Raw genomic sequence first — 15,278 nt, 5'->3', positions numbered from 1 at the left:
GGTTGTTGCCTTCAATTGAAGAAACTGCTTTGCTCTGCACGTTGGCCCGAGGACCTCAACACGTGCCACACACAGAGAATTGGGCACAGGATGAGTAGGATAGATGGAGAGAGAGAGAGAGAGAGAGATGGAGTACACTCCGAAAAAAAATTGAACTGAAAACTTGATTTCTTATTTTTAGAAATATTTTCTAAATACCACGAAAATTATACATATTTTTTCTAAAATTAAGAAAAATATTCAACGAAATGAGGAAAAGAAAACCCCTAATATGCTGAGTTTCCACTGGCGAAGTTTTGAAATTGAGTGTGATTTTTTGTGAGTGTAGAATGTAGAGAGGCAGAGTCTCGCAGGGTCTATGTTGGAGTGGCGTGTGTCAACTCAAAGTCATTTATGTGAATAAATCGCGCACATTTTTAATGACAACTAAATACGAATGTCATTTGGGTTTCGCAAAGGACAAGTGCCCCAACCCCAACCACACCCCCTTGCCCCTTGGAAGAGGGCGTGGTCGCTTCAACAACGTGTCACAACGTGCCACAAGTTTGTCTAATACGCAAACTTTTAATTGAGTTTAAATTTGTATGAGACAAGCATATGAAGAAAATGGGGATGGAAAAAACCCTCAAGTTATGAAGAATGAATAAATTCTAGTGTGTGTGCCTCTGTGCGTGTGTGTGTGTGTGTGTGCGTTTGGTATACGCAATTTTTGAAGTGTGTCGGTTTCAATCCGGGCAAATTGCCCATGAAATATTAAATTTACCATAATGAGATGCCATTTTTATACCTCGTAATTTGCCAAACTTTATGCGTATGTGTGATTTTGTGCTTATTAACGCCTCTCTCCCCTCTCTTGCTCTTCTCTGACGAATCCAGAGAACAACCCACGCAAAAGTGCACAATAATGTGATGGATTCACCTTATATACACTCGGGAAAAAATCGCTCTAAACCTAAGTAAATGGCACAAAGATATAGAAAGTTTTACCTGTTTTTAAAAATAATTTGTAAATATATGTCAACAAAATTGGAAAACATTTAGAAAGCCTTGCACAAAATCGACAATCCTAAAATGTTTTTAGAAACATTTTCTATTTTGTAAAATCGTAAGTTTCTTCAATTAGTTTTAAGGAATTTTACAAGCTTTGTAAAATAATTTTATATGTGAAATCTCAAAATACAAATGTTTATTAAATAATATAAGCAACAAAAAGCTAATATAAGAATTCTTCCAATGATAAACACATAGAAAAAAGCACCCTACAAATGAAAAAATAAACAATTTTCTAATTTTCTCTGAGTGTACGCACTGTACTGTTTACCTCTCGCTTGCCATTATGAAAATACGATGGTTTTTATGGTCATGGCAGCTCGTTTTATGATATTAGTGCAACCTTTATATGATATGTACTTATTTTTGGGCAAAAAAAAGGGATAACCTTTACGTCAGAGGCAAAGAGTATATTTAAGAAGTAGGCATGCTGTCGGCGAGTGATCTCGACTAAATGATAACCTGCACCCACACACAGAAAATCAATCTGAAAATTATAAAGTTATTCTTGTTATGAGTCATAATTTCTTAATATTATTTACATTATATACATTTGTTCTACAAAAAAAAAAACCCCTGAAATGAAATACTGCAAAAACCTGGTTTTGAGAAAGTTACAACCATCAATTTTAGAAATATACTTGCTGAATAATACGCGGAGTTACCCTTGGCGCCAAAAGTATGCCGTATTACTAAAATTTATGTCGATTTTTTCCGAGTGCAGCTGTTAAATATATTGTAGTTTTATGGCCAAATTGTACTGAAAAAAGTTTTGTACACTTAAATGTAAGCGGACGCAGAAGTGCTCCCATTTTTTTTGGCATTTTTACAATGAATAATCCACTGCTTTTAAAATTGTGGTTTTTATTACTATCAGAAAACAATAAATATCGATATTTTCGAAACGGAGTCAGGTATCGATTAAATAAAATAAACTTTATCTGCAAGAGGACTGATAACTCATATTCAAAGTTGGAAGTCTCTCTTTCACATGGGCATATATACTTGTCTCTCGATGATGATCAAGAATATATATGCCTTATGGGATGAGAGATGCTTCACTCTCCATGTTATATAGTCTTGCACAAAACCAATATACCCTTTTTAAGCATTTTCAAATGGATTCAGGGTATAAAAATGGCAAACGGCCTTCATTCTGATCGCATTTTTCGCGTTAATAATGCAAATGGTGAATTTGCAATTTGAAATTATGTGCATCTACTTACAGAAACTGAAACTTATTACATCGAATAATTTTATTGAGTTGGTTTGCCTTGGGCGCAACTCATTAGCCTGGCAACAAGTCTCGCCCGAAACTTTTATTTTTTGCACAAAGTTTTTAAATTTGAAATATTCATTCGCTTTGCTTATCTGCGATGCAATACACTCTATTAGAGAATATTTCTACAGAAACTTGAGTGACCTAAATAAATAAAATATTTGCTATATTTACAGCTGTGATTGTAAAAATTGCAGAATCATAAAAATCTGTCTTTGATTGGGTTTTTTTTTTCATTCTTATAAATCAATTTATTCAGCTATGAGTATTTAAGAATGCCTTATTTTTGTCTGACCATAAAATATTTCTCATTTCTCTTTTTGTCAACTTGAAATGTTGAATTTTACTTGGGTTGTTCAACAGATCTTATGGTTTCGGGCCCGAATGGCTTATGTATCATTTATATTTTTATTAGAGTATCCTAAAGTATCCTCAGTCAGAAAAATCGTATTTTTTTTACTTCTCCTTTTTTTGAGGACTAATGATTTTGCAAACTTATCTATGCTGTCAAGAATTATTTGAGACAAAAATTTAATAAAAAATAAATTACAAATAGTGTTATTATTATTATTATTTTATTTGTATTATCTTTTTAACTTCTTAACTTTTCTAATAGTGTTATTTTTTGCCACCACTGTTTGTTTGTATGCACACAACTTGCATAATTAAGAAGGCATAGAAGCTAGATAAGTTTGTTCTAAAAATGATTGTTGTGCTAAAAAGCTCCCAGATGCGTGTACACTCAGAAAAAATCAGTTTAAATTGTTGTAAATGGGCTTAAAATGAATATCGCCTTAAAAGATAAAAAGTTTTTGTTGTTTTTAGAAATAATTTGTAAATATTAGAAAAAGATTTCTAAAAATTCTTTCTGTAAAATCGTAAGTTTTTCAAAATTAATTGATATGAACAATGTACAGTGCTTTTGAAAATATGAAGTTTTAAAATATTATTGTTTCATAATAATATGAACATAGAAAAAAAAACAGCCAACAAATTAAAAACGTTTTTTCTCAATTTAAAACTGACCTTGAAATTTAGAAATGCAAACGCTGGTTTTTAGAAAGCCACAAGGATAAATTTTCGAAATTTACTTTCTGAATAATATGGTTACCACAAGTTTGGCGACTTACTAAAATTTAGAACGTTCTTCTTTCTGAGTGTATTTGTAGACAAAATTCTTCAATTTATTTTGAAGAAAACGGTGACATATTGAGGGCAAAGCAACAGCTCCTGGTTATCTATCTATCTCTCTCGGTTATATGAGCTTAAAATGAAAAATGAGTCAATTTGCAATCGCTTTGCTGGTTGTTTTTACCTGCTGCCTTTGCTCAGCTTTTAATAAGAAATTATTTGCTGGCTCTCGAATAGTTACTGGATGTCACTTTTGCTTATAGAAAATGTCTTGCAATTCCGCATCGACAAATGAGACTCGACTTTGTGGCACGTACGCTGCTGGTGGCAACAACAACAATAAGTCACCATTGAGAAATGCGCTTTCCAAAGGCTCCTCTACACTCTGAGAAAAAAATTGCCCTGGAAAAATATATCTAACTTTCAGAGTGTTGCTTTCTACAAGATTTTTTTTACTTATATTATTAATAAACATTTATATTTTAAGATTTAACATATAATCTCACAGTTTACATCATTTATAAAATTCATTTAAATTCATTTGAAGAGTTTACGATCTTAGAGATAGAATTTTTTCTAAACATAAGGGTTTGCATATCTCCATTTTATTAATACATTATTATTATAAAATGCATAATAGAAAATATTTCTAAAACAAAAAAATGTATCAAATTCCAATATTTTTGGAAAATTATTATGCTATTATTATTATTATTTCATTATTATTTATTTTTCGTAATATTTAGACATTGTTATGTTATTATTTTTTATGTTTATTTTTGACTAATCTTTGGGAATTATTATTTTGGTAGGTATTATTAATTTTTAAAAAACTATTTTTTAGAGCGACTTACACTTTAGGTCGACTTTTTTTCGAGTGCACAACAAAAAATATGTAGTAATGAGAAGCATATCAAAAGAAAATAAAGGAAACGGCAAATACGTAAATAAATAAAAAAGAACAAGAAATATATAAACTGCACGAGGCGTGCTAAATGCCATTTAAAGCCGCAATTACTCAGCATGGTTTCCCCACTTCTGACTCTTTTCCAACACTACGCGGCGATGACTCTGACTCCGATTCCGACTTGGCTTTAATGTCATTGTGTGACCGCAATTATTCTGAATGTGACCGGCCCTGCATGCGATTCCTATGCAAATGCAGCTGGCAATGCTGGCATGATGGCGACTCCTTCCGGTGCAATAAATCGCCGGCTTCGTCCGGGCCCTTTATTTTATAATTAAGTGCCAGGCGCAAGAAAATTGCTCAAACGTGTACGGGGCTGTAAAGTACCGTGCAAGTGGGTCTCAGTTGTGCAAAAACTAAGCATTTGTTGTCGTCTTATTTATAAATAAACTTAATTGTTGGCAAAGAGCACACATTAAATAAATAAACAAAAAAGTTTATGCGGGCTCAACCGGGATTTGAACCCGGGACCTCTCGCACCCAAAGCGAGAATCATACCCCTAGACCATTGAGCCATCTATCATAAGCGGCTGCAATATCGGTGATGAATTTAGTGCTCATACGCGATACTTGCCATGGCTTACATAGCAGTTAGCATTCAAGTATTAACAATAAAAGTAATCGAACTACAAAATAGCCTTTTATTTTCGCTCAAACTCACTTTTTATTTATGTAGCGTGTTATTTTGATTAAATGATTTTTATGTACAACATAAAACTTAAATATTCAAAACAACACTTGCTACTGCTGACATAGAATTCAGCTTTGAAGCATTAACAATGCAACAATAATCGAACTGCAAAGTGGTCTTTTATTTTTGCACAAAATATAACCTATGTAGCACATTTAGTTTAATTGTGATTTTTGTAATACAACTCTTAGCATGTTTGTTTCAGAAAATATTCCTTACGTAAAACTACTTGCTAATTATTTTCTTATAATTACTTCCTACTGCTGACATAGCATTCAGCTTTGGAGCATTAGCAATGACAACAATAATCGACTACAAAATATCGCTATAAGCTATCGACATGCATCAGTTGTTATTTCTCCCGCCAAAATTGCACGCCAACAATTTACACTGATGAAGAATTGAAGTTCTGAGGAAAAGCAAACGCGAAGAGCATTAAAAGTATTACAGAGATTTGTTTAGATTAAATACAGAAACACACACACAATGGTAAGTTGTTCTATGTATTTTACATTTATTTTATTAAGTGAATATAACAATAGGACAATCCGAGTTCACCGCCACCAAATACACCCAGCGATGCCGGCGAGCGACGAGATTTGCGGGCTGCGATGACTTCGCCTGTTGGTGATTTTGAGCCCTTCGAGAACGAGGATGAAATACTCGGGGATCAAACGGTGCGCGACGAGGAGGAGGAGGATGGCGAGGAACTCTTCGGCGACAATATGGAGAACGGTAAGCATCCAAACCCAAACTGAAACGAGGCCTAGTATACGTAGATACAGTTGGGGGCAAAATAATAGCACCACTCGCACAAGAAATGTTTTCAATGGTGTCCTTTTTAAATTTGTAAGTTTAAGGAATATTTATGAATAAGTTTTTAGATGTGCAATAATACTCTTTAAAAAGTGAGCAATGAATAAGCTTAATAATATTTTCAAATTTAATATTCTTAACATATTTTACTTATCTTCAGTATTGATCGCTTGGTTTCAATTAAAATGTTCATAATTAACATACTAATTTCAGACTAGTATAAAGATATATGTATATTATATTATTAGATTATCGTGAGATGCCCGAGCTGGATCACTATGATCCGGCCATGCTCGATGACGAGGAGGACTTCTCGGAGATGTCACAGGGTGAGCGCTTCGCCGCTGAAACAGAGATGCGTCGACGAGATCGTGCCGCTGGGCTGCATCGCGATGACCGCGATCTGGTCTTTGGCCAATCCGATGAGGATGATGAGGATGAGGATGCAATGGGTCCACGTGCCAAACGACGTGCGGGCGAAAAAGCAGCCATTGGCGAAATGGAAGACACCGAAATGATTGAATCGATTGAGAATCTGGAGGATACCAAAGGCCATTCGACCAAGGAGTGGGTTAGTATGCTCGGACCACGCACAGAGATTGCCAATCGTTTTCAGTCGTTTCTGCGCACCTTTGTGGATGAGCGGGGCTCCTACACGTATAGGGATCGAATACGCCGGATGTGTGAACAGAATAAATGCTCTTTTGTGGTGGCCTACACGGATTTGGCCAACAAGGAGCATGTTTTGGCCTACTTTCTGCCAGAGGCGCCTTTCCAGATGCTGGAGATCTTTGACAAGGTGGCCAAGGAGATGGTGTTGTCCATATTCCCGACATATGAGCGGGTTACGACAGAGATTCATGTGCGCATCTCGGAATTGCCTCTGATCGAGGAGCTGCGCACCTTTCGCAAGCTGCACCTCAATCAACTTGTGCGCACCTTGGGCGTGGTTACGGCCACAACTGGTGTGCTGCCCCAGCTATCTGTCATTAAATACGATTGCGTCAAGTGTGGGTATGTCCTGGGACCCTTTGTCCAGTCACAGAATACGGAAGTGAAGCCCGGTTCTTGCCCGGAATGCCAGAGCACGGGTCCCTTCTCCATTAACATGGAGCAGACGTTGTATCGCAACTATCAGAAGATCACGCTGCAGGAGTCGCCAGGACGCATACCAGCTGGTCGCATACCACGCAGCAAGGATGTCATTTTGCTCGCCGATCTCTGCGATCAGTGCAAACCCGGCGATGAACTGGAAGTCACTGGCATCTACACAAATAATTATGATGGCTCCTTGAATACGGATCAAGGTTTTCCCGTCTTTGCCACGGTTATCATAGCGAATCACATTGTTGTCAAGGACTCCAAACAGGTGGTGCAATCCCTGACGGATGAGGATATAGCCACTATTCAGAAACTGAGCAAAGATCCACGAATTGCCGAACGTGTTGTCGCGTCCATGGCGCCATCGATTTATGGCCATGATTATATCAAGCGAGCCTTGGCCTTGGCTCTCTTTGGCGGCGAGTCCAAAAATCCTGGCGACAAGCACAAGGTGCGTGGCGATATCAATATGTTGATCTGTGGTGATCCCGGCACAGCCAAATCACAATTCCTCAAGTACACAGAGAAAATTGCACCCAGAGCAGTGTTCACAACCGGACAGGGAGCAAGTGCTGTGGGTTTGACGGCCTATGTCCGAAGGAATCCCGTTTCCAAAGAGTGGACACTCGAGGCTGGAGCACTCGTCTTGGCGGATCAGGGAGTCTGTTTGATTGATGAATTCGATAAGATGAATGACCAAGATCGCACTTCCATCCACGAGGCCATGGAACAGCAATCGATATCCATATCGAAGGCAGGCATTGTTACCTCCTTGCAGGCCAGGTGCACAGTGATTGCTGCCTCGAATCCGATTGGGGGTCGTTATGATCCATCCATGACCTTCTCGGAGAATGTGAATCTCTCAGAGCCCATCTTATCGCGTTTTGATATCCTGTGTGTGGTTAAGGATGAATTTGATCCGATGCAGGATCAACAGTTGGCCAAATTTGTGGTCCACTCGCACATGAAGCATCATCCCAGCGAGGAGCAGCAACCAGAATTGGAGGAACCCCAGCTCAAGACGGTCGATGAGATACCACAGGATCTGCTACGACAGTATATCGTCTATGCCAAGGAGAATATACGACCCAAACTTACGGTAAATTGAACAGAATTTAAATCATTCTTAATTTTTATACTCGATAAATCCATATAGCTTACACAATTTGAAAGCTAGAGGCAACAAATTTGAAAGGATTCTCAAAATCTCCACATTCTCAATAATTCAATGCCCCTTTCTTAATCCCTTGTATTGCTGAAAGTAAGGAAATATTTCCTCAAGTGATCAGTAGTATCAAAAGTTGATTTGATTAATCCCAATTTGTAATTAATAGTTTTTTTTTCTATTTTCATTGCAGAACATTGACGAAGACAAGATTGCCAAGATGTATTCGCAGTTGCGTCAGGAATCGTTTGCAACGGGCTCATTGCCGATCACAGTGCGTCACATCGAGAGCGTGATTCGGATGGCGGAGGCACATGCTCGACTGCATCTGCGCGAGAATGTGCTGGAGGCGGATGTGAGCATGGCGATACGTATGATGCTGGAGAGTTTCATCGAGGCACAAAAGTTCAGTGTGATGAAGAAGATGCGCAACACATTCCAAAAATATTTGGCCTTCCAGAAAGATCACTCCGAGCTGCTGTTTTTCATCTTGCGCCAGCTTACCCTGGATCAGTTGGCCTACATCCGTTGCAAGGATGGACCCAGTGCCACCCATGTGGAGATCATGGAAAGGGATTTGATCGAGCGTGCCAAGCAGCTGGACATTGGCAATCTGAAGTCGTTCTACGAATCGGAACTGTTTCGCAGCAATGGCTTCTCCTACGACCCCAAGCGACGCACCATTCTACAGATTGTCGTCGATGGCGCTGCTTAAAATTAATTATTTAATTAACTCAAATATATATTTTCATGTTATTTCAGCTCATTTAGTGTTAGTCTCGCCAGCCATTGTTTCCATTCTTTATATATGTCAAATAAAAAACAGATTTCTCGATAAAGATAGAAAAGTTGTGATCTTCATTTTGGGCATAAGCAGAATCGTTGTAAATTTAAATTAGGCGCCCAGCGCGACTAATAAATAGCATAATGTTAGCTGCATATGCATACTATGTTAAGTGCATTCCAATTGCAGTTGACAGTTTTAACAGCGCTTTCTGTCTCTCTAGAGAGAGCGCTTACTGATCTGCTGCAGCTAAAATATTCATTTGTGTCACTCTCATGCACATATTTCGTTTCCATTCTTGAATACATCAAATGAACAACTGAAAATTGTGATTTTAGAATAGGAATCCTTTTGTTTTAATTGCGCTGCATAATGTTAGTTGATTGAATTGCTTTGTACATTATGTTAAGTGCACTCCAATTGCTGTCGGCAGTATTAACAGCGCTCGCCCTCACTTTTCGACAAAGGCGCGTTTTGTTTGTTTTTATAATACAAGTAAATCATTTTATAATAACTTTGTGTTATTTATATTATATATTTGGAAATAAAGCTAATAATGAGTTGACACATTTTTAACATACATTTTTCGCAAACAAAGACTAACCTGCAATAACGAAGCACTCCACTTATAGCTTAAAATAATAAACCTATCACTAATATTTAATTTATAGTTAACTTAATTACTTCTCCTGACTACCATAATGAGTGTGTGCACACAAAAGGAATATTTCTTTTATTGAATTCCGCTATAAATCCAATCTCTAGGCTGGCCTTAACCGCATCAGGAAAATCTGGATCGTTCATGAGCCCATCATAGGCCAGTTCAATTTGCTTATCGGTGAATTCCAATTTATTCACTACTGACCGACAACCGTTTAAGTCCCCACAGGCAATATAGGGCACCAATCGTTGATTAACCTCCGATCCGGTCTTCATTGCAATCTCTCTAATATTATCTCGAACTGGATTTATAATTTGTGGAATATAGCCGGCGGGTAATCGAAAATCGGAGCAAACAACAAACGCTTCATAGCTGGAGGGACGTGAACTGGGCGGTTTGTAAATGTGAAAATGTTTGAAAAATGTTCGCATTTGCGTTTCGAGCAAATCATTTTCGGTCACATTGAATATTTTCGCCACAAACTTGCCACCTGGTTCGAGCACACACGTTGCCAAACTCAGTGCGGAGACAATCAGCTGATTCTGCATATACTCATCCATTTCATGGAACCCTGTCACATCGGGTGCCCCATCGCAGACGACCAATTGCGCTTTTTGGTCGTCGCCGCTGCCAAAATGAGCAATTATCGCCTCCGCTGTGCTCTCCTGGGTGATATCACCCTGTATCTGCAGAACACCTGGTATGGGTGCCATTGCCTGTAAATCGACTGCAATGATTTTCACAGCCAATTTCTCATCATCTGTTTGACAGGGTTCGAAGAGTTTGCGTGACAGCACCTGGGACCAGCTGCCGGGTGCGGCGCAAAGATCAACGGCTCGTTGGACACCTGCAAAACAAGTTACCCTATTTAACATATATGCAACACACAATTTAACAACACTTACCATCGAAGATGGAGAACTGTTCGTGTATGTGCAATAACTTAAATGCACTGCGTGCACGCCAGCCTTCCTCTTTGGCCTGGCGATAATAAACATCTCGTTTGTCCTTAGACGTTTTTCCCATTTTTCTGCACCACTTCTGGTCAATTCTTAGTTACGTACAAGATACCGATTAGCACATGCGGCTAGAGCGTGTCACGCGTGCATAACAGCTGTATTTGCAGAGCATTGTTTACGGATCGAAAAAGGTATCGATAATGAAGAACTCAATATTAAAATAGGTGAATAAAATATATTTTAAATAAATATAAATAAAAACTTCTTGAATGTGGTAGGCTGAGAAACAAATATTGTCATATTTAACAATTAAAATTGCAGCTACAAATTTAACAAAATTAATAAATCGCTCATCGCTAGCAGTCACCATCGATCGGCATATCGCATAGCACAATTATCGATAGTTTGTACAAGCAAATAAATTATCATATGGGCGAAAATTAAATGACTTGAGAAAATAAGCGTAAGCAATTAAAGCCTGGGAAAAGAGTATTTAAAATAAAACACGATTCGATTTTGCAGCAAACAAACACTAAATATTGACGAAAATGTTTTTAAAAATGAGCTACATGGCAATTGTGCTATTCAGCTTGCTGGCAACTAGTTGGAGTTTCTTGGAGCACGATAGCTGGATAACAATTGATTTGCATCATTCGCTGTCCAGCTCAAAACCCGATCATTTTTCGCATCGCGGAAATATCTCCATACCAAGCTTAAACGCAGGCTTGTCCACTGTTGTGCAGAATCCATTAACAGCAGCTGAACTGGATAACATTAAGCTGCTGGCGAAACAAAATGGTTTCTATCGCTTACGGGCAACTGTCTCGTATCCCAATGGCAACGTTCAGCGCTTTTTGACCTCCAGCAAGGCGTGCAGTCTGCTCATGGCTCAATTCAATGACGTGCTCTGGATATCCCTGGATCCATATGGCTATGTAACGGGAGTCACTGCCTCACAGGATCTGGCTCCAAAGAGTTCGGAGTGTTCCACTGACGACATTCAGCAGGTCAAGGAGAACAATTTCAGCTCCGACGTCATCATTCGTCACGCGGAACTGGCTCCAGTTCCGGACACGGGCAGCTTTATACAGAAATTCGAGCGAGAGAGAGAGGCAAGGGAGAGGGGCGAGGTGCGCGACACTCGCGGCTTCTTCGCCAAATACTGGATGTACATTGTGCCCGTGGTGCTTCTAGTCTTCATTTCGGGCGCAACCAATCAGGATGCAGCCAAATAAACATAGACAATTTATATTTGTATTGTAATTGCTAATAAATAAAGCACGATTTGTGTTCGACTCTCAAGTCTTCAAACGAATTGGGTATAATTTTAAAATAATATCAGTGTTTATATGGATATATATATAAATTATATAAATATTTATTATTTGTTATGCACCGATTGCAATTAGATAATCGGAGAAATCAGATTCTGACAGAGTGGCTCAGGACAGCTGATTGACGTCGTCACTTAGGGATTTAACTGATGTTGTGCAAATCAGTAATTTAAATATGTACAAGTTCGACAAAAATATTGAGTCTAAATTTAAAATACAAATAATTATGTGAAAGCCTATATGCATGCTTTTATCAATTTCAAAACAAAGTGGAGGACATCCCAACGGACGAGTCAGCTTCGAACAGGGTGACTCTGGTGGACCGCAAAAATCTTTTGAGGATTTAGCTAATGCTGGCAGTTGCCTGTGATCACCCTGTGATCCTGGTTTCAAACAGAACGCAAATTTAAAAAATATTTACTGATTTCCGTTGGCTCTAAACGGTCATCAATTAGATGACCATCCCAATCTTTGAATTCAGTTTGAGAGAAAGGATCTTTGTGAATCTAAAATAGCAAATTTCTTTCTTTAATATGTACATAATATTTATAAAAGATAGATAATTTCTCAGTCATCATCGCTATCGATTCCCATTGCCTTGTCGTAATCCTCCTCGGTGATCTTCTTCTTTTTAAGTCGCTTGAAGAGTCGGATATCACTGGCCAGCTCATCCAGTTCATCCTGTGTAAATTGCTGTCTCCGCTTGCGCTTGGCACCCTTCTCCCCTCCCCCCTCCGCCTCCTCCTTCTCCCTCTTCCTCTTCCGCTCCTTTTTGGCTTTCCGCAACTCCTTCTTGGACTTGGCATCCAACTTGGCGCGCTTGGTGTGATCCCAGGACTCGGTGCGTTTCATGTGCGGCTTCTGTTTGCCTGGCCAGCTGCCCGTCTGCTCCAGGATCAGCTGCTTCTGTTGACGCAGTTGCTCCTTCTGCGCATTCTTATAGCTCAGCTTGGCGAGATTTAACTCGCACTTGGGTGCAATAAATCCGGCTCCTGTGTAGTTCTTTAGCTCCGGCATGCGTGGCAGTTGTAGTAACCCGTAGGCAGTGGCCATCTTGCCCAGATCGAGATCTTTGAGCCGGAGTATGGCGCTGCACTCGTGCTTAGTGTAGGCTCTCACATGGGAGACAAAGGCACGCATTCCCTTGTCATAGATGCCCCTGTCCGCCAGTTGCAGTTGATGCATGCGCTCCAGGGTGGAGTGTAGGGGAGTCTCCCCAGCCATATGCTCCTCCTCCTCCAGCTCTTCCTCGTGATCCTTTTCTTCCTCTTCATGCCCCTCTCCCTGATCCTCCTCGTCCGTCTCCTCCTGCAGCTGCTCTGCCTCCTCCCCATCATGCTCCTCTTCCTCCTCCTCTTGTTCTTGCTCCCTTGCCTCCTGTTCTTCCTCCTCCCCCTCCACCATCCTTAACTCACTCAATTCCACCTTCTGATTGAGCTTAAGGAACTGCACATAGGCATCCTCGCTGGGTAGGAGCAAGACCAACGCCTTACCGGCAACACCCTGCCGCGCCGTGCGTCCCACTCGATGCACAAAACTCGAAGCATTTGCTGGTGGATCCCACTGGACAACCCACTCAATTTCGGGCACATCCAATCCTCGAGCGAGGACATCCGTGCAGAGCAGCACGGCAAGTGGTTCGCGACGGAATCTCTCCACGACCTGGGCACGTTTCGACTTCATCTTGCCATGGATGCCGAGGACAAGACGCTCTGGCAGCAGTCGTGGAATGAGTTCCACCCAATACTCCACACAAGCGCAGGTGGGAAAGAAGATCAAAACCTTACCCGAGCGAGATCTGGGTGAGCGTAGAAACTGCAACAGTTCCAGGAACTTGCACTCCGGCTGAACAATTTTATAAAAATTTTGGAGCAACGCTGGCGTGTTGAGGGAAGCCTTCTCCTTGACCGAAACCAGGACAGGATTACGCAAACCAGCACGTATCAGATCGGTGACCTCCGTGGTCTGTGTAGCGGAGAAGAGACCCGTGCGACGCTGACGTGGTAGATAAGCCAGGATGTGGCTGATGCTTTGTTTAAATCCCAAGTCGAGCAAGCGATCCGCCTCGTCCAGCACCAGGAATTCCAAGCTCTTCACACGTGATGTCAACTGAAGATCATCCGCCTTGCGCTGGAGTAAGTCCTCCAGGCGACCCGGTGTGCAGACGAGTATGCAGGGTGTCTCGCGTCTCAGGGCCACAATATCCTCCTCGATGTGATTGCCACCAACAAGGAGCTGCTGCCTGAACTGCTCCAGCTGCGGGTGCGCCATAAACTTGCCCAACACTTCGTGAATTTGACGTGCCAACTCCCGTGTGGGTGATATGATGATGGCACCGATTTCCTTGGACGTCCAGGGCGATTCCTTGTGGCGCCGCTGGAGCAACTCAAGCAGAGGAACGAGAAATGCTAGCGTTTTGCCACTGCCTGTGACTGCCTCGGCAGAGACATCTTTGCGTGCCAGCAGCAGTGGAATAGCTGCTGTTTGCACCGGCGTCATTAGTGGAAAACCCATATCCTGTAGCACCTCCAGCACTGGCGTGGAGAGCGGCGGATTGTCCAGCGACCGCCATGTTTTGCGGGACATCGTTTTTCTATTTTAATATTTTTGTAAACAAACACACGCGGCGGCGTCGTTGCCACCTGGCTGATAGTGAATGTGTACGAAGGCAATGTATTTGTTATCGATACTAATTGCTTATCGAAAAACTGATTTGTACCTATTGCGCCAAATTTTAAATACCCATTTTTGGGTAAACTTTCGTAGTTGCCACCTGACTTAAAGTGAGTGCAGGAAGAAATATTTGGTATCGATACTTATTGCTTATCGGAAAACCCGCTTTAGCACCAAATTTAAAAACATTGTAGGGCGAAATAATTTTTGTATATTTTTGTTTTTCAATAAATGAACACATTGAACATTGAAAGCATGTTATATTTAATTTAAAATACTATACGATATTTACATATATGTACCTGTTGCGCCAAATTAAAAAAGTACGTTTTAAAGCCCCCTTTACAGAGCGAAAAAAAATGATCGCGAAATAATTCTTGTTTTGGATTCCAGCAAACCTTTTTGTTTTCTAGTTTCCACACGCGAAATATATTAAAATCATAAATGACTTATTTTTCGCTCTGTAAAGAGGACTTTAGACAAAATATTTGTATGTTCTTCAATAAAAGCAAAGCAATCCACATTCCGAGCATTTTATGTTTAATTTAAAATACTGTAAAATATATATATATATGCCATTTATGTAAATACACACACGTTTAAATATAGTTTCCATAGACACTAAATACAACTTGTCGTTTCCTTTTTTCTCTTTAAATATCGTAAT

General features: G+C 40.0%; 4 protein-coding genes and 1 non-coding gene across 5 annotated transcripts; 2 read left to right on the top strand and 3 right to left on the bottom strand.

Moving 5' to 3' along the window:
• Positions 1–4,870: 4,870 nt before the first annotated feature.
• Positions 4,871–4,942, bottom strand: Trnap-ugg. Its single transcript has one exon. It is a non-coding gene; the product is annotated as a tRNA-Pro (tRNA).
• Positions 4,943–5,496: 554 nt separating this feature from the next.
• LOC6569814 (DNA replication licensing factor Mcm2) lies at positions 5,497–9,043 on the top strand. The gene is made up of 4 exons (XM_001995826.2): positions 5,497–5,607; positions 5,661–5,853; positions 6,183–8,134; positions 8,394–9,043. The coding sequence occupies exons 1-4, from the start codon at positions 5,605–5,607 to the stop codon at positions 8,913–8,915; spliced, it is 2,670 nt and encodes an 889-aa protein (XP_001995862.1). The 5' UTR covers positions 5,497–5,604; the 3' UTR covers positions 8,916–9,043.
• A 456-nt stretch (positions 9,044–9,499) lies between these two features.
• LOC6569815 (putative tRNA (cytidine(32)/guanosine(34)-2'-O)-methyltransferase 1) lies at positions 9,500–10,752 on the bottom strand. The gene is made up of 2 exons (XM_001995827.2): positions 10,551–10,752; positions 9,500–10,492 (listed from the first exon to the last, which is right to left on the bottom strand). The coding sequence occupies exons 1-2, from the start codon at positions 10,669–10,671 to the stop codon at positions 9,678–9,680; spliced, it is 936 nt and encodes a 311-aa protein (XP_001995863.1). The 5' UTR covers positions 10,672–10,752; the 3' UTR covers positions 9,500–9,677.
• Positions 10,753–10,976: 224 nt separating this feature from the next.
• LOC6569816 (ER membrane protein complex subunit 10) lies at positions 10,977–11,919 on the top strand. The gene is made up of 2 exons (XM_001995828.2): positions 10,977–11,067; positions 11,127–11,919. The coding sequence occupies exon 2, from the start codon at positions 11,153–11,155 to the stop codon at positions 11,837–11,839; it is 687 nt and encodes a 228-aa protein (XP_001995864.2). The 5' UTR covers positions 10,977–11,067; positions 11,127–11,152; the 3' UTR covers positions 11,840–11,919.
• Positions 11,920–12,445: 526 nt separating this feature from the next.
• On the bottom strand, positions 12,446–14,591 carry LOC6569817 (probable ATP-dependent RNA helicase DDX55 homolog). The gene has a single exon (XM_032741625.2). The coding sequence runs from the start codon at positions 14,522–14,524 to the stop codon at positions 12,506–12,508; it is 2,019 nt and encodes a 672-aa protein (XP_032597516.1). The 5' UTR covers positions 14,525–14,591; the 3' UTR covers positions 12,446–12,505.
• Positions 14,592–15,278: the final 687 nt, after the last annotated feature.

Source organism: Drosophila grimshawi, unplaced genomic scaffold, assembly GCF_018153295.1.
Source record: "Drosophila grimshawi isolate 15287-2541.00 unplaced genomic scaffold, ASM1815329v1 contig_311, whole genome shotgun sequence".
Classification (NCBI taxonomy): Eukaryota; Metazoa; Arthropoda; class Insecta; order Diptera; family Drosophilidae; genus Drosophila; species Drosophila grimshawi.
Note: the sequence above shows the minus strand (reverse complement) of the source record. Positions and strands in the feature narration are given on the sequence as shown.

Coding starts and splice junctions, on each gene's coding strand:
- LOC6569816 (XM_001995828.2), top strand. CDS start 11,153: ATGTTTTTAAAAATGAGCTACATGGCAATTGTGCTATTCAGCTTGCTG.
- LOC6569817 (XM_032741625.2), bottom strand. CDS start 14,524: ATGTCCCGCAAAACATGGCGGTCGCTGGACAATCCGCCGCTCTCCACG.
- LOC6569814 (XM_001995826.2), top strand. Junction 5,854..6,182: donor CGGCGACAATATGGAGAACG/GTAAGCATCCAA, acceptor TTATATTATTAG/ATTATCGTGAGATGCCCGAG. Junction 8,135..8,393: donor ATATACGACCCAAACTTACG/GTAAATTGAACA, acceptor TTTTCATTGCAG/AACATTGACGAAGACAAGAT.
- LOC6569815 (XM_001995827.2), bottom strand. CDS start 10,671: ATGGGAAAAACGTCTAAGGACAAACGAGATGTTTATTATCGCCAGGCC. Junction 10,493..10,550: donor ACAGTTCTCCATCTTCGATG/GTAAGTGTTGTT, acceptor CTTGTTTTGCAG/GTGTCCAACGAGCCGTTGAT.